This window comes from Haliotis rubra, unplaced genomic scaffold (genome assembly GCF_003918875.1).
Source record: "Haliotis rubra isolate DU_JTF1 unplaced genomic scaffold, ASM391887v1 Scf1613, whole genome shotgun sequence".
NCBI classification, from domain to species: Eukaryota; Metazoa; Mollusca; class Gastropoda; order Lepetellida; family Haliotidae; genus Haliotis; species Haliotis rubra.
The window spans coordinates 93,910-117,430 of record NW_025765574.1 but is presented as its reverse complement, the minus strand read 5'-3'; the positions used below and the strand labels follow the sequence as shown (position 1 = coordinate 117,430).

General features: G+C 42.0%; 2 protein-coding genes across 2 annotated transcripts in view; one reads left to right on the top strand and one right to left on the bottom strand.

Annotated features, from left to right (window-relative positions):
* Window positions 1-3,336: 3,336 nt before the first annotated feature.
* LOC124271588 (cell surface hyaluronidase-like) lies at window positions 3,337-21,194 on the bottom strand. Its single transcript, XM_046706740.1, has 22 exons — window positions 21,171-21,194; window positions 19,766-19,985; window positions 18,922-19,097; window positions 18,144-18,306; window positions 17,802-17,978; window positions 16,836-17,060; window positions 16,299-16,403; window positions 15,276-15,448; window positions 14,225-14,297; window positions 13,536-13,675; window positions 12,914-13,044; window positions 12,158-12,227; window positions 11,787-11,921; window positions 11,276-11,402; window positions 10,212-10,275; window positions 9,616-9,651; window positions 9,112-9,246; window positions 7,968-8,151; window positions 6,790-7,005; window positions 5,394-5,599; window positions 4,131-4,316; window positions 3,337-3,520 (listed from the first exon to the last, which is right to left on the bottom strand). Exons 1-22 carry the CDS (start codon window positions 21,192-21,194, stop codon window positions 3,337-3,339), a joined length of 3,150 nt encoding a protein of 1,049 aa, XP_046562696.1.
* LOC124271587 (barH-like 1 homeobox protein) overlaps window positions 18,963-23,521 on the top strand; it is a 36,024-nt gene continuing 31,465 nt past the window's right edge. Inside the window, exon 1 of the mRNA XM_046706739.1 lies at window positions 18,963-19,059. The gene's annotated coding sequence lies outside the window, so the exon portion shown is untranslated. The remainder of the gene's footprint in view (window positions 19,060-23,521) is intronic.

The window sequence follows — 23,521 nt, the reverse complement described above, 5'->3', positions numbered from 1 at the left end:
AGCAAATACTGGTGTTAAACCATGACCAATATGCAATCCTTCCAGCACATACTGGGGTTAAACCATGACCAATATAAATCCATTCAGCAAATACTGGTGTTAAACCATGACCAATATGCAATCCATCCAGCAAATACTGGGGTTAAACCATGACCAATATGCAATCCATCCAGCAAATACTGGGGTTAAACCATGACCAATATGCAATCCATCCAGCAGATACTGGGGTTAAACCATGACCAATATGCAATCCATCCAGCAAATACTGGGGTTAAACCATGACCAATATGCAATCCATCCAGCATATACTGAGGTTAAACCATGACCAATATGCAATCCATCCAGCAGATACTGGGGTTAAACCATGACCAATATGCGATCCATCCAGCAGATACTGAGGTTAAACCATGACCAATATGCAATCCATCCAGCAAATACTGGGGTTAAACCAGGACCAATATGCAATCCATCCAGCAAATACTGGGGTAAAACCATGACCAATATGCAATCCATCCAGCAGATACTGAGGTTAAACCATGACCAATATGCAATCCATCCAGCAAATACTGGGGTTAAACCATGACCAATATGCAATCCATCCAGCAAATACTGGGGTTAAACCATGACCAATATGCAATCCATCCAGCAGATACTGGGGTTAAACCATGACCAATATGCAATCCATCCAGCAAATACTGGGGGTTAAACCATGACCAATATGCAATCCATCCAGCGAATACTGAGGTTAAACCATGACCAATATGCAATCCATCCAGCAAATACTGGGGTTAAACCATGACCAATATGCAATCCATCCAGCAAATATTGGGGTTAAACCATGACCAATATGCAATCCATCCAGCAGATGCTGAGGTTAAACCATGACCAATATGCAATCCATCCAGCAAATACTGGGGTTAAACCAGGACCAATATGCAATCCATCCAGCAGATACTGGGGTTAAACCATGACCAATATGCAATCCTTCCAGCACAGACTGGGGTTAAACCATGACCAATACGCAATCCATCCAGCAGATACTGGGGTTAAACCATGACCAATATGCAATCCATCCAGCATATACTGGGATTAAACCATGACCAATATACAATCCATCCAGCAGATACTGAGGTTAAACCATGACCAATATGCAATCCATCCAGCAGATACTGAGGTTAAACCATGACCAATATGCAATCCATCCAGCAAATACTGTGGTTAAACCATGACCAATATGCAATCCATCCAGCAAATACTGGGGTTAAACCATGACCAATATGCAATCCATCCAGCAGATGCTGAGGTTAAACCATGACCAATATGCAATCCATCCAGCAAATACTGAGGTTAAACCATGACCAATATGCAATCCATCCAGCAAATACTGGGGTTAAACCATGACCAATATGCAATCCATCCAGCAGATACTTAGACCCTCACACACATCCCCAACAATTCATTGTACAGTAAATTGGAAGTAAATCTATAATGGTTAATATGAACTTGGTTCATTTTAAAACCACTTGGGTTTTACGCCGATTTTAGCAATATTCCAGTAATATCACGGCGAGGGACACCAGAAATGGGCTTCATGTACCCATGTGGGGAATCGAACCCGGGTCTTCGGCGTGACGAGGGAACGCTTTAACCACTGGAGGTGAGGTAAGGTGAGATGAGGTTTGGTGAAATGTGGTCTAATCTTGCGTTCAACATTATGCACCTATATTGCATCGTGCATGTACATGTGTGGTAACCTGCTTGTACTCGTGCAAGTGTTTGGTAACCTGCTTGTACTGGTTTAGACATGTGCTGATTTCATAGAGCTAGCCATCTGAGATTCCTTGCTACAGTTTAACATTGACATCCTACAAAGACACTGTTTCTAACAGACCAGTCAATATTTTGTATCCCCAGTACCGAGTGACTGCAGGGTAACGACAAGTACCATATTTTCACGTCTTTTGGTATAACGTGGGCAGGGTTTCGGACCACCGACCATCCGGTCTCCAACCAGACGCTCTTTCCACTACACCACGGAAGCTGTCTGCTTCTACATGCAATACCCGTATACGTGGTATCCATATGGTGGATCGAACCGAGGCATTAAGAGCGACCACCCTTACCATTGGCTTATCGCATCGTCAAGTTCCTTAAGGAAACATTTTAAAACAAAATAACCCATTATCCTTTAGTGGACTAACTGTCTTCCGTAAGAATTATTTGTACCGTGATATTATAGTAATCATATACATAAGGCATTAGTAGTGAGGCAAAGAATGTTATATTATATATATATGACTTACCCCCGCAAGTGTTGGAGCAGTGGGACCAGCCTGACCACTGACCATAGTGACCGTTGACTGGGGTCCGGGTCAGGAACGGACGTGTATGTCCTGCACCCCAGTCCTGGAAACATAAACGAAGTAATGGACGTACATAAATTACCGTCATCCACGATGTGTGACACGTGACGTCGACGACCACTAAGTGTGGTGCAAAAGTTGTAGGTTTATAATTTTTTCACTTCTTGTTATATACACTTCGAGTCATAGACCTCAAACACACGCTGACAACTAATCTAATTAAGATTCGATCTTAAAATCTTATGATGCCTGCACAGAATATCGCCTAAGATGTTGCTTAGCGAACACTGGTCATCACATTTACATGAAGTTTGCGTACGGTTTTGATGGATAGTGACAGCAAACTATGATACAATCCTGAAACGAATCCTACCAGACTAGCTACCCCTATAGTAAATCCCCATGTCATTATTGTGTATATATTATAGGCAGTGTTACCCTTGGTGGTTGACTAGCCGTGGCCTGCAGGGTGTTCTTGTGGAGGGCGTGAACTCCAGTCTGTGAAAAATGAATAATAATTGTAGGACATTGACGACATATAACGGGCCGGTTACCCAAAGCGATCAGCACAACGACTGAGGTAGGTTTTCGTTAAAGTATGAAATTTACGATTACCTCAGGTTTGAGGTCGCGTAGTGGTATGGGACCCAGGTCATTTGCTCAGTGTTGAGACTCGTTACACAAAGATATGACATTACGGCTCCCATAATGCAACACATACTTACGACAATCGTAGTGCTAATCTCGCTTTGTGAAAGAGGACGCTGACTGTACATATAAGGGTATTATCATCTTATTCAGTTAAACAGCACACATACAATTTTATTGTTCAGGTCACTGGTATAAAGATGCGCCTATGTTCATATTTTATTTGTGTTCTTATTATTGATTTCGTATTACTTGTACATAAAATACCAAAAAGAATGCTACTTGATTTAAGCGCTTGAATTTACATATTTCAGAACACTGATTTCTAGGTATTACGATGGCGTACAACAGGTGCCCGTCTGTACGGTCCATATGCTCTGGAGGAACAGTCGCCGTCGTGGAGGTTGCCGGAGAGGACCTGGATGCGTACGTAGGGACAGCCGTCGGGACAAGCGTCCGTCTCGTTGTTGTACCTCTCATGGTTGTTGAACATCTTGAAGAACATCAATCTGTGGGACATACAATACAACCCTATGTTGATTATCGGTTTCTTATGACGGTAGGGCAATGTCAGTATCTAGTAGTTTGTTGGACGGGGAGGCCGGGGTCTCGAGTCTGGGACGGGCCTTTGTGAAGACACATTGGCGCCACGCCCCCTGATTCAACCCCTGTGAAATGTGAGGAACTGCGGTTCTCATCCTACACTGAACGGTCCCGTACAAGAAGCATGGTCATCTGCTCGTCTCTGGTATGTCTTAACAAGCATGTATGTCCACGAAGCTAATATATTCCAGTTAATATGTTTTTGCTTGAATCACAACGTTTTACAATTGGACATTATTATCCGTTATTTATCGGTATCCAAATCAGATGAAATTGCTTTTGGTTCTGTTTAAGTTTACCGATTTTCAGGAAGGCAACTGTGTAAGAATCTATACCGAAACATCGTATCACAATACATGTATATCAAAGAAAATGTTGTCCCTAAAGTATCTGCCATTGTCATTCTGGTAGAAAGTAAAAGCTCGCCATTCTTTCACCGTTTTCGGTATGGTATTTCTGTAGACAGCGCAGTCAGCACTATGACACACGACAGTGGTGTCTCGACGCGGGTCTTACCCAGTATGTTTATCCCAGAAGTAGCCTGTGCCCGACTTGTCCTTCTCGAGGTCGGCTACACTGGTCAGTTCCGTCCAGTGTTGGTTCTCCCATTTCGACTGGCTATCACGATACACTGGCTTGAACTGCCAGATGTGGAACTTGCCATCCCTTGGTAGACACACGCCGAACCTAAGCCATCGACCTCTGGAAACAATGTAGTAGAGGCAACTACAGATATAAAAACGTTCGAAATATCCCATGTTGTCGAAACAGTTAAGTTTATTTCTTTCAACTGTGTGAGTGAGTTTAGTCCATGGCCGCAATATTCCAACAATATGGCAGCGGTCTGTAAATAATCTGTCTGGACCAGACAATCCTGTGATCAACAGCATGAGCATCGATCTACGCAACTAGGAACCGATGACATGTGTCAACCAAGTCAGCAAGCCTGACCACCCGATCCCGTTAGTCGCCTCTTACGACAAGCATGGGTTACTGTAGACCAATTCTAATCCGGATCTTCAGGGGGTCCAGTACAAACGCTTTCAAGGCTATATGACCCATATCATAAACACGCGTAATACACAGTAATGTCACGTTGCACATCAAGGGGATGTATCATGTTTTTCATTCTGATTGGAAATGCAATATTCATAAAATGTGAAAGATGTAATAAGTCCTGCGGTTTTCGACAATTAATTGTAGCGGTCATATTATTGATTTCGTTGTTACAATGAGTACGTCCGTTGGCATGCAAAGGACATACAGTTAGGGCTAGATAATGCAGAATTATGCTCAATGATAAACTTTTGATGTGTCACATGGCAATATTCCAGCAATATCACGGCGGGGGACACGAGAAATGGGTTTCACAAATAGTACCCATGTGCGGAATCGAACCCGGATCTTCAGCGTGATGAGCGAACGCTTCACACCACTCTTCCGTTAATATATTAAGATAGAGTTGAGCAAATGATTGAGTGGGGGCTAGATGAAGGGGTTCAACCCTTTTTAATGCACTCTTGTATCGAACGAGTTTGGTAGCGAGCTGACAAGCTTAGAAACATAACATTATGTGCTTCTGGGATTTCAACCTATGATTACAGTTTCAGTCTCGCCTAAGGGACCCAACCTGGCACAACGATTTACCCGACTTGCGGACGCGCCCAGTCATGGCGAACTTAAAACTAAGATAATCAGAATATCATTTTTCATCGTCTCTCTTCCTTTTGGATTTTAGAATTATAAGCACAATATAGTCAATAATGTCCGTTTGCCTACTTATCAATCCCTTCCCCGACAATATGAAACTCGTGGGGCACGATGCCGCTCCAGTGTAGAGTGTAGCTGTAATGTCCCCCAAGCGTCACCGGGAACGCCGCCGAGTGCGCCCACGTCTCCGTCATCTTAGCAGCAGGGTCATCGTCTCTGATCATGAAGGGGTGTGTCTTGCCATGGTCCCCAGTACTCCCGAGTCGTATCGACAACTGCACGGAGATAGCAGTTAAAGTGTTATTTCTGTTGCACAACACTGTTATAATGGTTTCTTAAATGCTCAAGTGTACAGAGCAATATTCCAGCTATGTGAAGGCTATCCTCAATAGCGTCCCTCGTTTCGCTATATTCAAGAACCCAAAGTTGTTAAAGTGTTCCTCCACGATTTTTCTCAGGTGCATCAAAACTGATTTCGGACGTCCACCCACTCAATCCCACACCGGTTTTGTTTTGCATGTTTGGTGTTTAACGCCGCACACAGCAATAATCCAGCTATATGGTGGAGGTCTGAAAATAATCGAATCTGGACCAGACAATCCAGTGAACAATATTACGCGCACCGATCTACGCAATACGGATACTATGACATGCCATCAACATTGTCACCGAGACTGACCATCCGATCCATAAACTTAATGAATTGAAGCCAATAATTAGTTATACCCACTTGGATTGTCAGTCAAGACGTGATAAGGTAATTTTACGACGATGTCGTATTGGACACAGTCGGTTTACTCATGACTATCTGCTGAAAACGGATGGGGATGGACCTTCTATGTGTGTCCCTTGCGATGAAGTGTTCACCAGCAAGCATACATGTATACTGCCTGACTGTGTGGACTTTTCGACTGCAAGGGATCCACATTATGATGGGAGAATGAAAGATCAATTTCCCCGCGTAAGGGGTCATCTCATTGTTAGCTACCTGAGGGAAGTTGACCTGTACCATAAGTTGTAACCATGTAATGTGAATGACGGGTTGCTTGTTTTTAAATTTGGTGTTATGACATTTTGTACTTGTAAATAATAATATAATGAATATATATATAATATATGTAAAAACAACTCTTTTTTGGACGTTTTATATAAAATGTATATGAATTCAGACTTGATATCGTCACTATATGGCTGGAATAATGCCGATGTGACTTAAAACCCAACTTAACTTAATTCATTCCGGCCACACGACAAGCTCAGGCTACTGATGACATGTATTCTCCCTACGGGCGTATGCCTCAGTGATTGACATGACTTTATTAATACTGACTGACAAATATATCATACCATAGGTATTACAAGTCGACTATTAACATCATCATGTCACCTCGCATTACACGCCAACACAGATAATGATGGTTTGTCTACACCAATACTGTACCCACATAAGGGGGGTATTACTTACAGAGCCGAACTCCTGGGGACATATCTGCATATTCCAGTTGTCCCGCCGGTAGCATCTAGCGTTGTGGTAGTACGACCCTGGCTTCACCACAGTTGCCCCCCGGTACCCAGTTAGGGAACCGTCGGTGTCCCTGATGGTAGCAGTCTTGTCGCCGTCGTCGTTGCCAAACCCGTGGATGGTCTCATTACCGTCATACACTCGGTTACCCGTTGTGGGCTACATACAAGGAGCGAAAATTATCATTACACGTGATTGATGATTGCTGTTGATTGGCTAATGGTCGTATACAAGTCTGGAAAGTTTTTCTCTTGTTTGCAAATAAAGGCGTTTATTCCGAAATCAGAATAGATTGACCTTATGCTAGCCTTTCGGTAGGCTCGTATATTTTATATATTTTATACAATATATATGCTACGGCAACTGCGACAGGAAGGTGTATTACATCATGTCATTTTACAATACATTGACGGATCGCTAGCTCTCCTAAGGAGGTGACAGCACATGGAGCCGTAAAAACAATGTAAACAAACTACAACTACGCACATTGACATTATTTTTTCACAATGTTGATATTTTCTCAATGAAAGTTAACCATTCTATGATACATGTTTATCCAAAAGTGTACACTGATCCAAAATAAACCATGCGGCATATTTATTAGACGGTGTCAAATGTAACAAATCGTGACATGCCGGCTGCTTTGTCAGACGTAGTATGCTGGCTGTATGGAACTCTGGGTGGGAGAGTGGTTTGTCACGTCAAAACGTTAGAGTACTCATTATGGCGTCATCTGTTTTCCTGTCGTGATTGACAATGTTCACGCCATAAGTTACCAGGAACCAACTGACGGACACAGAGTATGGAGAACCTTCATTTGGAACTGAGCGCCGAAATGCACACATAAGCGATATCTACTCGATGTGTAAAATGTACACTGCATCAGACATACAGACATTGGACCTTGGATTGTACAACAGTTAGTTTGGAAACAGCATCGAACACGTGGCTTCTGCGTAACGATCGAACTCACTAAACATGTAGCTATCTCACCGCCTCTTATTTGTGTATAAGGTATGTTTGGATACATCTCATTCATGGCCTTGGCAAAGCATCTGATTCCAAGCATTATGTCGTTTCAATTATATTTTGATTTTATGTTTGTAAAAGTTGTACTTTACCCCGTCCACAAAGTTAAACTTGACATTGGTAGCCATGTTGGATGGAGATGAACTGTATCCGTTGTTTCGAAGGAAGCCTATCGCCCCCGCGGTGTAGTTGACATTGCTGATGAAGTTACTGAACCACACGTTCTTTATATATACAGGACCGTCGTAGAAGAGGAAGCCGTTTAGAGGCTGGTGGCTGTGAACCAGAACAGGTAGTTACTTATCACAGGCTGACTTGTGTATCTTGTGTCATGTCAAGTGATGTACTGTTCAGAGACAACCCCGTCCACCTACTCACGCACTCACTCAGCCGCGCCTCTGACATTCGAACATATGCATTAATACAATCATAACATTAAAATTTGATCAATGAAATTCAGTACAAAACAACAGTTTAATCAACTCACTCTTTAACTGCCCAGTGAAGTTCCAACTACACTTGCTTGTCTTAGCAGCTGACTAACGGGATCTGGCACATTGGATTGAAGCAAGACATCGTATCTCAACTGATCAATACTCATGATGTCAGTCAGTGGATTGTCTGGTCCAGACTCGACTAGTTTCAGACCGCTCTCATTTACCCGACGTATTGCTGCATGCGGCGTTAAACAACAACGTTTCAAAACGTACGTGCTTGTTCCAACATTTGGTAACCGATGTTTGTCTCTCAACTGACAGTGTTCACAATCTCAGGAAGAGGAGATCTTTCTCTTCGAGTTGATTCCTCTTTATCACTGCCCAAATCGGAAATCTCTCGACGCAGGTCACGTCAGGTGAACATTCTACCATCATTACTCAAACACACCATTTACTTACACACTCACAGCGTACGAATTTCACTTACACTATTTTATTTCTGTTTGAGAAAGTAGTTAAGAAATCTAATCATGTAATGTATGCGTTTTGCAGAACACACCTAGCTGATTATAACTTCAATTTTGATATATATCTCGTGCAACTGGTATGAAATTCTGGGAAAACTGGGCTTCCAAACATACCAAGGTTGTCATAAAAGGTAACAGGTCGCATTTCATCTTGTTCATGTTTCTCTTCACTGGTAGTACAGGGTCGACTGTCACTGACATTATGTTGTTGGAATCGTTGTAAATGGGGAGCCGATCTAACCATGCCAGACTGAAAGACACCAGCAACTTACGGGTCATACGGAAGTGGAATACTTCGCGGCATGTCGGTGTATTTGTCGTTGCCAAGGGAGATCCGTGAAGGTTCGCCAAGATTCCGGGATTCGCCGATTACGATGGAGTTGGTCAGCGATTGATCAGCCGCTGCTCTGGATTGAAGAAGACTCCAGTAAGCCCAAAATCCATTTGCACGAAACCGTCATATTGTTCGTTGGTAAGTCAATCACTTTTGTCAGAAGCATGAACGGCTGGGAGTGCCTTGTCATTAATATGGTGACCGACCACACATTTCCAGTTCGTATAGACATATAATGCCGACCATTAACCAATCTAATAAACATAACTGTTAATATGTAATGAACAAATGTAGTTAACGTTAGTCAATACTATATCTTAAAGGCTTGTGTTCAATCTGCATACGCATAGACGACATTGTAATTACATTATGTCTCCCCTATTCTGACTGAAGAGAGCTTCAAGTTGCTTATGATCGTGTTTGCGCACGAAATACAACATACCTAGCCATGGTCAAGCTCCGTCCACTGTCCGCAAACCTGTTGATAAAATAAACACAAACAACATCAAGCCATTACTCATGAGACTTAAGCCTAAGACTGGGGGACAGTTTCAATGAGTGAGTTTCTATATGGCGGCGGTCTGTAAATAATCGAGTCTGGACCAGACAATCCAGTGATCAACAGCATGAGCATCGATCTGCGCAATTGGGAACCGATGACATGTGTCAACCAAGTCAGCGAGCCTGACCACCCGATTCCATTAGTCGCCTCTTACGGCAAGCATAGTCGCCTTGTACGGCAAGCATGAGTTGCTGAAGACCTATTCTACCCCGGATCTTCACCGGTCAGTTTCATTGAGAACTGCGCCACAATAGAGACTATGATGATCAAGTGCTTTGTTGTTCCTGTTTAGCATGATAACTGACATGTTGACTCATACAATATGTTGATTTCATGAGGTATATATTGAATATGAATACCAGCATATTGTAATGACGTGTTATTTGACTGGAACATTACTGTTCACTGTCGACTTGCCGCTAAAAGAGATGGGTGTGTGTATGACGTGATCACTGTTTATTCCGGGTGCTACTTACGATGAATGATCCATCCGTATCAGACCACCCCTGATCCACGCGTTCTGATACTGGTTCTTGTAAGCTGTTGAAACATGTATAGAGATCCATCATAATCCAACATAATAACAGCAGCGACAAAACCTGGTTATCATACAAAATCTCTGCTGAAAGCTTAGTCAAAATACAATTCCGACAATATGTATGTACGTGTTTACATATGGATCGCTATCAACTTGCGATGATATCAGGTGATCGTGAAGAAATACAGAACGACGTTCCATTGGAGACGTCATTAATCAGGATACTCAAACCATGGTCAGGATATTTACGACACTCTCCTTTTAACAGGAATGTCTCATCAGTATTAAAAGGGCTTTGTCGGTATTACTAAATTTATTATTTTTTATTGTTGTTGTTGTTGTTAGTAGTAGTAGTAGTGGTAGTAGTAGTAGTAGTGGTAGTAGTAGTAGGGGTAGTAGAAGTGGTAGTAGTAGTAGTGGTAGTAGTAGTAGTGGTAGTAGTAGTAGTAGTGGTAGTAGTAGTGGTAGTAGTAGTAGTGGTAGTAGTAGTGGTAGTAGTAGTGGTAGTGGTGGTGGTAGTAGTAGTAGTAGTAGTAGTGGTTGTAGTAGTAGTAGTGGTAGAAGTAGTAGTAATAGTAGTACTTAGTAAAAAACGTTAGGAATCAAGAAAAGTTTTAAGTAATACGTGTCAGTAAGATCGATTGTCAACTGATATATTGATATATTGCAATCACGATTTTGTAGATCACCGGAGATGCTTTCATCCCAAGTAGTTGCCTTTTACGTATAGAGCCGTTAAACGCCATTATCTGTATAAGGTGTCATTTAATACTCTGCATGACGTCAATACTAGTTCAAAGGTTTAGTACATAGTAAGAAAGTGGAAGACTTTATACAACACCAATCAGCTGATTACTCTGTGATAATATCCTGCTTGACGCCCCGTATATGTTTGTTTGAAGGAAAACCTTGTGGCACGCGTTCCGCCTATTTGTCAAGTAATTTTAGTTTAATAAAAAGAAGCATCTATGTTTACTGTTTGAGGTAGAACAATTAACTTACCCGTCAGTCTGTAGAGAACAACCTCTTTGAAAGGAGAGGTTGTATTTAGAGGGTCCTCTCTTGCGTCATAGTGATTGTTGTCCCCGACTGACTCGTCCGGCTCGACGATGCCATCCATGAACATCCCCTGGGAGCAGAGAAACAACACCATCAGCAGCAGCCACAGCTCCATGTTGGGGGCAACGTGGCCCAGTCGTCTAGGACGACGCATTTTCACCGAGCAGACTTGTCTGCCTTGGGCACACCAGAACCCTATGATTGCAGGTTCGAACCCTGGACCCCTCGGTATTGTTTCTGCGTTTGCCAGGACAATACCCATGCTAGTGGGTGTCACCTTATTGGTAAATCTCTAACATGGGAAGCACTTCGGGCTCTCGTCCAGCAGACAGGAGCCGTGAAATAACTCACGAGCTTCCATCTAGATTTACAGTACTGGATGTTGATACGGATATCAAGTCCTCATGTCCTTTTGTGCTTGTGATTAATCATGTTCGCATCTCTAGCGACCTACCTGGAAGTTGGAGTGGGCAACGTTGTTGTTGAACTCCAGCAGGGCGGTGTGTTTCGCTTCATTCTTCTGAAAGAATCCCAGACCGAAGGAAGGACCCATTGGCTCATCGGGATACACGTACCATATACCTACACCCTAAAACAATAAACACACGTCGTACTAAAACACAAATAAAAACTCAAAATTTACAACGTTAAAAGTCTGGTCATATTCTATGTGACATGAATAGGTTATTGATAAGGGATGCCGTGAGAAACGACATACATAAATGATGCGGTTTCACAAACACATACGCACACGCCCACACCGTGAGATGTGTGTCTGCACGTGTAATTACGAGGTGATGACAACAGATACAGAAAGCTGCGTACCTCGCCACCGGCGGCGACGTTGTTTCTAAGGTACACTGACGGTGACGTCATCCAGAACGTGGCAGGCTTGCTGTGGAGGGACGTATAATAATATACTGACGTGCATAAGAAAGAACACACCTCGTGTTTTGGGACTATTCCCAATAAAACCATAAATATTTTGCTAGCAATGTTGTAATTGGGTACAATATCCGTGGGGTTTCGGAAACACGTGTACAATGTTTGTGACAAGGCAGAATCAAAACACTTTTTAAATATTAATGCTGTTTTCAAGAAAACATTTTACCAAAGAATCACGTGTGTACTTTCTTTTCAACGTCAGTTTATACGCCACTGAAAGGATGCTGAAGAACACGACAGATTAACCACAGTCACATGAAAAAATGTTTTATGTTTTTTTTGAGTAGTACTTATCATTTAAAACCAATCCTTATGCTACTTCATTCAATTGCAACATTGATATACAATTAGTTTCCTTTCTTGTTTTTGTGTGAACTTGTGTGGCAGTGTAGCCCAGTCTGGCTTTCATGTGTGTACACTGTGTGTAGCCGTAGCATGTCCCTTGGTGTGATATTGCCATCAAAGCAGCTTGACAGCGTACTCACTTTTTACCAGCGGGCGTATACCCTCGCTATACATGCAATGAAGGAACGTATTAGCACATGTTGGCCTCTAGTCCAATAGATAAGCGTTATAATATGCCATGTTAACCAGTAAATAATATAGATGTATGTTTATATCTTGACAGTGACGTACCCATCCGAGGGTAGAATACTGCCCTTTCTGGTTCCTACTCCAAGGTTACCGTCGAAGACGTTCCTCTTCTCTCCGCCGTCTTCCAGGAAGTAGCAGTGACCAAGGTGGTCGTATCCAACATTGTCTTGTACCTTTCAGAAGATACACGTCAAACAGATATTTCTCTGTGCATCTTAAGTGTGTGCTATTACAGAAACCGGAAGTAAATATGAATAACACATATCAGGCGACTAACGGGATTAGCTGCTTGGATTAAATTGCATCGAAACTAACTTGCGTATATTGTCAGGTCCAGACTTGCATATTTACAGACCACCATCATATTGCCGAGTGCGGAGTTAACAAAAATACAACAACTACTGTCACACTACGTGATTTAATTTCGTTTCGTTTAGTTCACGGTAATACTTTTTAGCCAACTGAGAGTTGTTTCCCTTGGTAAACAGTGCGCCAAGACATGGCGAATGTAACTTAATCTTGAAGATTAAACTTTTAAGTTTAATGGACATTCACGTCATCTTTTCGACCAAGGACCAAGCATAACAACTACAACCCATCTACCCCTTTTACTACTGATACGACTACGACTACTGCTAATGAGGTTGTAGGCTGAAGCACTTACTGTAGCACCATGAGTGCCGTGGACGGTGACACAGCGACTGTAGGTGTGGTGTACAGAGCAATGCCGCACCCAGGCCGGGTTGCTATAGTTACCGACGCTGTCGACATCGTGAGTCATATGAAAGTGGATTGGATAGAAACCTGAGAAACAAAGTTGAAACGTTAATTTAACGTTTACCATAGATAGTAATGAAATCATCACAGACTCATATCTAGAGATGTGTCTTTCGTGAATTGCCAGGAAATGAATTTCCATAGAATCTGAGTGTCTGGTTTTGAGAGTGCGACATATATTCTGTGTGGGTGAGGTGAAATTGGGTTTTACGTCGTGCTCGAGAATATTTCGCTCATATGACGACGTGCATGCGTGTGTACGTGTATGTGCGGCTGCTTGTACTAGCCCAGACTTAAGCTGTTTTTTTTTATAGTGCTAGCCCACTGAGATACCATGCCGCAGTGAAGCATGAATACCCCACTCAGACACATTATACTGACTCCGAGCCGACCAGTCCTTGTTGTACCCAATAATGCCGAGCGCCAGGCAGGGACCAACAAGTACCATATTTTAACGTCTTTTGGTATGACGCGGTCGAGATCGAACCAGCGCCCTTCCGCTCTCCGGGCGGACGCTCTAACCACTACACCACGGAGGCGGTCCATATTCTGTGTAAAAACTATAATGACTGTTACCTTTTTCGGACTGTTGTCCCATGTGAGTCAGCTCAACCCCTTGTATGTGGACGTCCTTGAAACCCTTCACAAACTACAACACAAGGTTTTTTTATAAAATTAGTTTCTTTCGTGTGGAAATCTTTACATCCTGATAACTTCAGATTTTGACAGATTGTGTTTTTACCGCAGTATCTGTTTTTACCGCAGTATCTGCAACATAAGGACAACGGTACAATTAATACATTTTGATATATTCATATACACAGCCTTGTGATGATGACAGTAGCATCCAGATTATCTACACACAGGAGAGAAGCTAGCAGTGATGACTGCATTACGTTTAATCAAGAAGGATTTCGGTTTTGCAAAGAGAACAAATTGCGAAGCGGAGAGGTCCAGAAATTGGATCAAGGTATCTGGAATAACAGCGGGATGTTTGATATCATTAGAAGATTGGCTGATAACTGTGACCTCGCAGGCTTTGGATTAGAACTCCCAGCTGGTGGGTGTGCTCGGGTGCGGTGGATTTGCACTTTATGGCTACAGTGACATCGAAACCTATTCCGAAAACGTGTAACTACCCGTGAAGGTCCGGGTTAGAATTGATCATCAGTAACCTATGCTTGTCGTAAGAGGCGACTAACGGGATCGGGTGGTCAGGCTCGCTGACTTGGTTGACACATGCCATCGTATCCCAATTGAGTAGATCGATGCTCATGCTGTTGGTCACTGGATTGCCTGGTCCAGACTCGATTATTTACAGACCGCCGCCATATTGCTGGAATATTGCTGTGTGCGGCGTAAAACTAAACTCACTCACTACTACTACTACTGCTGCTGCTGCTACTACTACTACTACGTCTATGCTTTGGTTTGGTTTTACGCCGATTTTAACAATATTCCAGCAATATCACGGCGGGGGACAGCAGACATGGGCTTCACTCATTGTACCCATGTGGGGATTCGAACCCGGGTCTTCGGCGTGACGAGCCAACGCTTTAACCACTAGACTACCCCACTAAACTCACTCACTCCATCATAACTTGTAACAACGTTTGTCCTGAGTTACCTTGACATGGCCACCATACGTGTCATAGTTATATATATTACAGTTGCGGTTGCTAGGTGGGCACGTGTTCTCCATGCGACCTTCAACCCGGATGTTGCGAGTGAGCAGCGCCACCTCGGCTCTCTGGTCCACCCCGTCCAACATCTCCCCCCAATGTGTGAAGCGCGGCTCCACTGAAACAGACAACAAGGTGGATGTTCAGGGTAAAGGTGCTGTGAAAAATACAGAAACGCTTCGAGCCTTTCACAGAAAGATGGATACTAGACTAGTCCGGTGAATCTGGGGACAAAATTTATGTGAATTCAACATTTCATACACGTACCTCTAAATATCCTATCATTCTTGGGTATTTGAAAAAACCCCAACCATGTTAATCTTCTGTGATTTAAGACATAAAAAACGCGTCGAACCACAATAGTATATATTATCAATGGAAGTTTAAGGATTAGATAGGCACCCATGATATAAAGGTATGACATTTGTAACATAAGCGGTGTACTGGATGTCACCAGCTGACCGTTCTGGTATATCCACAGACCGAATGTACTAGAACATTAAGGCCATGCCGCCTTCACATCTCGTCTTTAATGTGTGTAACACATACACCCGGTTTTTCATTAGTCATTCATTCAAACAGTTATGTGTGACGAAACATGATCATAATAAGGTAAGTCACAGTAAGAATGCGTATCTTTCCGCTTTTAACAGTATTTCCCTTATCAAGGTGTGTCAGCCTGAGGTGAGAGGAAAGCCCGGAGTGGTATAGGTCTCTCAAGCTTACACACACTGGTATGCTGCTGACAGGACTATGTGAGCACTTTGTAACAAAGGCAATGTCTCTAATAATTAAACTGACAGTTATTAATTTGACTTGTGAAATCAATGATTCCTGAAAACGTTTTGACAATAACGGGCTAACGAAAGTACCAAAGAGAAGAGTTTGGCCCGATGATGACTTGTATGCTTTCTTAAAGGCGAAAATGGCCTATCAGACCTTGGTTCTCATGTGCTTGAGGGACTTACAGTCTATCTGGACTTGATTATGGTGACACTTGGCACACTTGATGACAGTTCCCTCCTCTGTCTGGGTCCATTGGTAGTCCGTAGATGTTACTATGACTTTGTCACCTGTGCGTGGTCAAAATTATATACTGCTTTACGAAAACATTCACTGCGACATACTCAAATCACATGACCTAATCACAATGGCCAATTGGATAGAGCGTCTGTCGGAGGGCGGAAAGTCTTTGGATCGACCCGAGGCGTCATACCAAAACAAAAACATGGTACTTGTCGTTACCCTGTCTACTGATTGGCGTTAAAGGGACAATGGGACTAAAGTATATTTCGTCAGAGTAAGGTATCCATATCGGTATGGGTTTGACATGATGCTTACAAATGAAGAGTTATAATCAGTGTGGGTTTAACATGACAACCACAATATGGGGATTCGGTTACGTTACCAAGGGACATAACTCTGCACAGCACATTATTTCGCGTCATCGTACTCGTATTCATAGACCTGTTAAATGAGGGTGTATCTGAAACAATTTTGCTTACCTGGTTGCCATGTCGACACATCGTCTATGACATTCAGGATGGGGTATGCAGCCTGAGTTGACACGACCCTAAAGTCGACGGAGTTCAAGTAGGAGTGTTTGTTGTCTATGTAGCTGCTGACAGAGAACTTCAAACGTCTGTCCCACAGAGTCAGACTGACCTTGGCAGTCTGAGATCGCAGTTTGTAGTTGACACCAATCTTCTGGTCTAACGTTTCCGGCTTCCCTAATTTTCAAACTCGGAATTAATTACGCGTACGTGCATGTTGGAAGTAGTTAGATTGTAGCAGACCTGATTATTAACTTGAAAAAAGCAATGATTTTTTCTTTGGAGAAATATTGCCTGATCTTCCAAATTACATGGCATAACAAAATGAATGTGTATATTCTTGTTTTCGAATACATTTTTATGATCCTAAACTTATTTGAAAAGGAAATTTGAGCCTATAAAAGAAAAATATGATTTTCAAAGATAAAGATACCCCCTGGACTTGTGTATTATGGCACGTTGTGACTTTTTGAGTGTTATTTTTTTAATCCAATTATTATATAAGAAAATATAAACATACAACTAATTATTGCATGCTGACTCCGTAGTGTATTTTTTTGTAAAATATCGGTAAAGTAAGAAATATTCTCAGTATAACGTGTTATATGGATATTTATATATTTAAGATAAATACAGTATTTCATTCCTAAATACAGAATAAATGAGAACAATGATAAATGACATGAATCTAAAATGTAGTATATCTAACTCAAGAAGCTAAGAATTATAAGCTAAAGCATGCACACAGGAGAATTCATATAACTCTTGTGATGAAACGAAAACATCTCCCGTTTAAATGTGTAATCTATATGTCATCAAAAGTAACGATCTGTATGAAAAAAAATGAAAAAAGACTCTTTTAGAAAACCTTCATGACAGTAAATGTAATACCTTTAATCCGTAGTGTGATGACATTACCTTTTTGAATGATGAGAGCGTATGCGTCGCCTTTCCGGACAGATCTAATTAGCCCATTTCCGGTCACGTGTCCATCAGTAAGTGTCTCCACAGCCTCGTATACAGGTGTCAGATTGACCCGTGGCTCGAACAGGTTCGTCTTGACACTCAGTTGGACAATGTCCCCATCCTTTGCACCTGGAAACGTTGGAGGAAAGAAAATCCGGTAAATATTTGAATGTAACTATAAGCAATAGGCGATGCTAATCACTTTCCATAATGGATATATGGTACCTGTTAACAGGCAATTATTTACCATTCAGAAGCAGCTTTTGTGTGATGTTTGTACTATGTTACTCTTACTATTAATGAACTGTGCCAGAGACGTTGGATCTCTCGGGGAATAGTAACTGTTGTACTCTCCCAGAATGAAGCTTGCAAAGTCGATCACGTGACCATTTCTTCCATCCATGACGTAAGCGTGGATGCCCTTCTTCCAACTCCCATCAGAACTGTGGTTGCTTGTCTGTCGAGAAGTAAGACGTTCAAACATTTAGCGAGTGAGATTCTGTGGCGAGATAGTACGTTATCGCCGAGAGAATCCCAAAGGTGAGATAAGCATATATCGACGAGTGAGATTCAAGATCGAGGCAAGCTTTATTGAGGAGAAGTCCTATTCCATGGTGAAAAAGCACGTGTAGACGATTCCGATTTATGATCGAGATAAACGTGTATCAAGTAATCAGCTTCAAGGGTGAAATTATATATCATCACAAAAGTCATTTTCAAGCTGAGGGTAAAGGGTACAATTAAACATTTGTGACGTCCTGGAGACCGATGACGTCACAGTGATGCGAACGCTGCACAGTACTCCTTCCCTGCAGACACCATAAGGCACAAGGTGGGGGAAACAAGGTTACCAATTTGGATCTTGAAAGGCACCACTGAGCACTGTCAAGTCAAACGTGAAAGGAATTCAAGGGGATACCCCGTCGGTGTCATCACGGCCCTTCCTATTTGGTCCCAGTTTGGTGGGTCGCTCACACTAACTGGCATCTGGTCATAACGCGGGATAATGACAATGGCCCTGGCTAGATAGCTAGGGTGTCGTTTCCCTTTAACAGTTAACTGGAATACTTACCTTGTGTTCGTAGTGCAGTCCATTGGCGCTGGTCAGTTTGGGCAGAGTTCTGGTCAGTTTAGTCCAGGACAGCTTCTCTCTGCCATGAAGTTCCAAGGTGCCACCCGGAGCCACCCCGATGAACTTCTCCCCGAACAGGTGAGGTCCCATGACGTATCTGTACTTGCCACGGATGCCTGTTGTGTGTGAAACGTGTAACTCTGTGATTGTGTAACCATGTAGGTGATGTCACATAACGACACGATGTGAACGTGATGGCATCATGGCAACCATTTAACATACATACATACATACATACATACATACATACATACATACATACATACATACATACATACATACATACATACATACATACATACATACATACATACATACATACATACATACATACATACATACATACATACATACATACATACATACATACAAGGCGCTCTGAGTCCACGCTGGAGCTAAAGGTAAACTTTGGTAAAAAGATGAGTCTTTAACTGGCTTTTGAAAGACGCACGTTCAGTCAGTGATCGAAGTTCTTGTGGTTGTTCGACATGTTCTCTAGTCCTTGATACTATTGGTGATTTTATTGATGTAAGTCGAGTCCTAACTGTGTAGATAGATGCGCATAAAAGTCAATCACTGACAGATTATCTACACACCGCCGCCATAGAAGTTTGAATAGAGTGTTTAGCCTTAGGCTACACACTAAAGTGAGTGAGTGACTGGGTCGGTGGGTGAGTGAGTGAGTGCACAGGGTTTTTGTAACTTTTAGTAAGTTCTATATTTCAACGAAATCAAAACTGGAAGTCGGCATAACGTTTTAATCATATCAGTGTAGTCTGGATACCTGTAAGAGTGATGTTGGCTTTCCTGTGAAACTTGCAGTCATCACTGCCGATGTCAAAACGCCCCTTGATCAAAATGTACTGGGTGGTCAGGCTGTAATCTCCATCCGGGCTCCACACTAGACGCCCGTTTGTTTCTATGGTGACGCTGTGTAGTTCCGGTGGGGATTCGTCCAGCAGGATGGCATCATTGATGAAAACTCGAGATTGTGCACCAGGTTTCTGTGAATGTGAAAAGGAATTTATCGACTGGTATGTCGCCGTGTATACATTCAAATGTAAATGTATAAATCTCATTTTACAAGCATTTTGCTGAAAATAACATGTCAAATTCACCACATTGTAAAAAAGGTGTATCTGTTGAGGTACATGCAAAACATGTACCCGTCATTTAGCAAACATCAAGTTTAGTAAACTTGGTAACTTTAAAAATCAATTGATTTCGTTGTTGATAAGCCGCTGGCAACTGCTCAAAGATGGCACGTTACTGGTATGCGGAATGCTGGCATGACCTAAAGGGGTATTGCATGTAATGTTTGTTGTCATCCATCCACCTTCACTCGATTTCCCAGAAACATTAGCACACCAATGAAAGGTCGTCAGGATTCATGTCGACCTCAAGTGAGAATCACAAGACAGAATCACAAGGCTTCATCGGTTCATGTAAAGTGGCTTCAACGTCGTCGTTTGTTGAACAGAACGATCCGAAATCGCCTATAAACCACCCTAAGACGTCCGTTGAAATCCCCAGATACGTTGCATGACTTTGGCGAATGTTTAGGATAATTAAGTCGCAGAATACTCCGGAAAGAACTTCCTATAGAAATACGTGATGTATTGAGACAAGCATGGGAAGAATGGAACACCCAACAATCACATTCGTCAGATACAGCCATTGAGGTGGGAGGGACATGTATGTTATTGCAGTTGGCGGAGTTTACACCGGATAGTGACATAGTGTTCGGTCATTGATACTCAATTGTTGCCATGTTGCTTATCTGAATAACTTACGATCTCGTCCTTTTAGATTTGCTATGTCATCTTTATTTAAATCTTAATAAATCCCAACAGTAAGTTAGATTGTGGTTCATAATAAGTTTCCTAGCTATGGCTAATGGTAACATATTGATACGGGCTGTGAATAAACGGTTGTGTAATATATGGCATAACGTAAACAGCAGAAAAACAGAACTGGCTTCACTACGATTTAATACAGATATTATATCCGACAGGGAGGATGCCATAGACATGTGATTAACCTGCATCTGTGACTAACGGTCATGAAACGAGGAACCACCAAAACCCCAAACACAATATGTTAGGAAAGGGCGTTTCAGTGCTACCCAATCTAAAAGACTAAAGGACCAATCAGAATCCTAGTTCGTCATATTGTTCGGCTGGTATTACTATCATCATGGAGGCCATCCCCATGTTTACAAATGGGTTTATGTTTGAAAAACAAATGTCTAACAAGGAAAAGAAAGCTCTCAAAACTCGTTTTTTTCTCTGGAAAGGATAATGATCATGTTACCTCCAATTTCCTGTTTCCTCTTATCTGGAAATTTGATTGGTCGGTACAATATGAATACAAATCAAAGGCAGGTAAGTTGAGATCTTGAGGAATGGACCCAGGGATTAGTGTAGGGGGATCTATATGCAACTCAGTAGGTATAGAGGATGGTCCAGAGACGGAATGAGAGGTATACGCCAGGTTCACAAGTCAGCCTCACGACATGAATAGAAGAGATTGAATGTGTCCAAAGCCTCGGTGATTATAAGGTGCTTCATATACGTATATCCATCACTCCCTCGTTAACAGGGCGCATTTCAAATGTATTATTTTGGGATGTGTCTGAGCTATGAACAAAGTTAAACGACGCTTATTCATTAAGAAAGGAATAACAGAAACACATAGAAATACACACTGAATTCATATTTTCATATTACATCACTAAAGAAGAAGCGGAGACAGCATCAACTCCAGGATGAGTATAAGGTGAAGGAACTGTACTCCTTAATACAACAACAGTTAAGTTTGTGAAATGAATGATAGCAGTACATTTATTCTTCTTGACAAGAGTCTTGTCAGATAGTTAGATCATATGCATGTGTGTATATTCCTACGTAGATTTCAGCCTGTTATAATGATTCCATACAATAGTTCGCTAATTATATAATTCTCTCGTAGAACAATCTTCGTACGATGTTTACATGATGGCTGGTGGAGAATTGTCGCACAGAACCTATCGTTTTTAAGATGATGTTTTTGATTACTGACAGGGACATGGTAATAACCCGTGGGCTTGTTTGAGGTTATTCCATGCTAAAAGGGTCTTGGCTGTGACTGCCAAGTCACAAATATTGACTGTTGAATCCCGCGTGCATGTTATGCAGCTACATTTGAATACATGGTCGACTGCGATTGTTAGTGGTGTGCCTGTTAAACGCTCACACCAGAATGACAAGATTAGGAGAGGAGCGAGGAGGAGCTTGTGGAGTGTCGCAGATGAGGGCCTCGAACAGCCATATTCAGCTTATAAATGGACTTATAAAATCAGCCATGACACTGATGATGATGATGATGATGATGATGATGATGATGATGATGATGATGATGATCGCCACCAGATGACAAATGTGTGCTTCCCAGTTGCAAGATGGAGACGTCAGCTCCGTTATTCCATTGTTGGAATGACGTCAAGCAAAAGGGCAACCATGAATCAATGGAACAATAGGAACGAACTGCCCAATCTGTTTCAATAAAAAATAATATTTTTTGGTGAAAAAACTGAACCTGTATATCTGTACCCCAGCGGGTGAAACTAATCTTAAATTTATATTAGTTCGTAACCTATCAACGATCAGTTCACCTTATTCCCCGGCCAGCTGGATGCATGGGACCATCTTCTGAGTCCCGGCGTCTGATGAGGACATACACAGAGGACAGAGCAGGACAGGCTGCCCCACACAAGGAACAAGACGATTGTCCTCATGGCCGTGAATCTAAGAACACATTGACGATAGGAATCACTATATATCGCCAGAGGTGACCTTCTCTTATCTTGTAGGTCACAAATTCCAATCCACGGAAACAGTAATGCTGACCTCACATCACAAAAACTCCTTTCACAAATTCTTTCCGTTCTTATCGGGCATTTTTTTTAAAAAGAAAAGAAAAAAGAATTCACTCTGTTTATTTTTAGAATCCAGCCTCGGCTATAGGTAACGTTCCTCCAGAAAAACACAAAGCAGAACAAAAAATGATAAACATGATAGATGAATAGAAACAAGAAACACAAGGCAATAAATAGGCAGGACATTTCTGATATTGGACATCTGAACAGAGTGCTTTTAGATTTTATCATGTTGGGAGTCCCACAACCGGTTATGGAAGAGGGGTTTTGCTTATAATTATCACTAACAATGTCTGGTATGCTAATATTCATCAACAATCAATTCGTGACCTCTGACCCAATTTTAAACTACAATACTGTCGGTTTTGATGACGTCATGTAATGAATCCAATTCAAAGGGCTATGAAAAACGCATATATGAAATATCACAAATGAACTTAGTTAAAGCATATGCTACTGACAATACAAGGTGAAACTTGATGTGTCCTCATACATGTATGATACTGCCCATTGCCAAAAATACCTAACACCTGTTCCGTGGTGCTGACGTCACACCGGCCAGCGTATTCTCACGGGAGCAAATGGTCTCAAAACATTGCTGTTATTGTACTTAGTAGAGATATG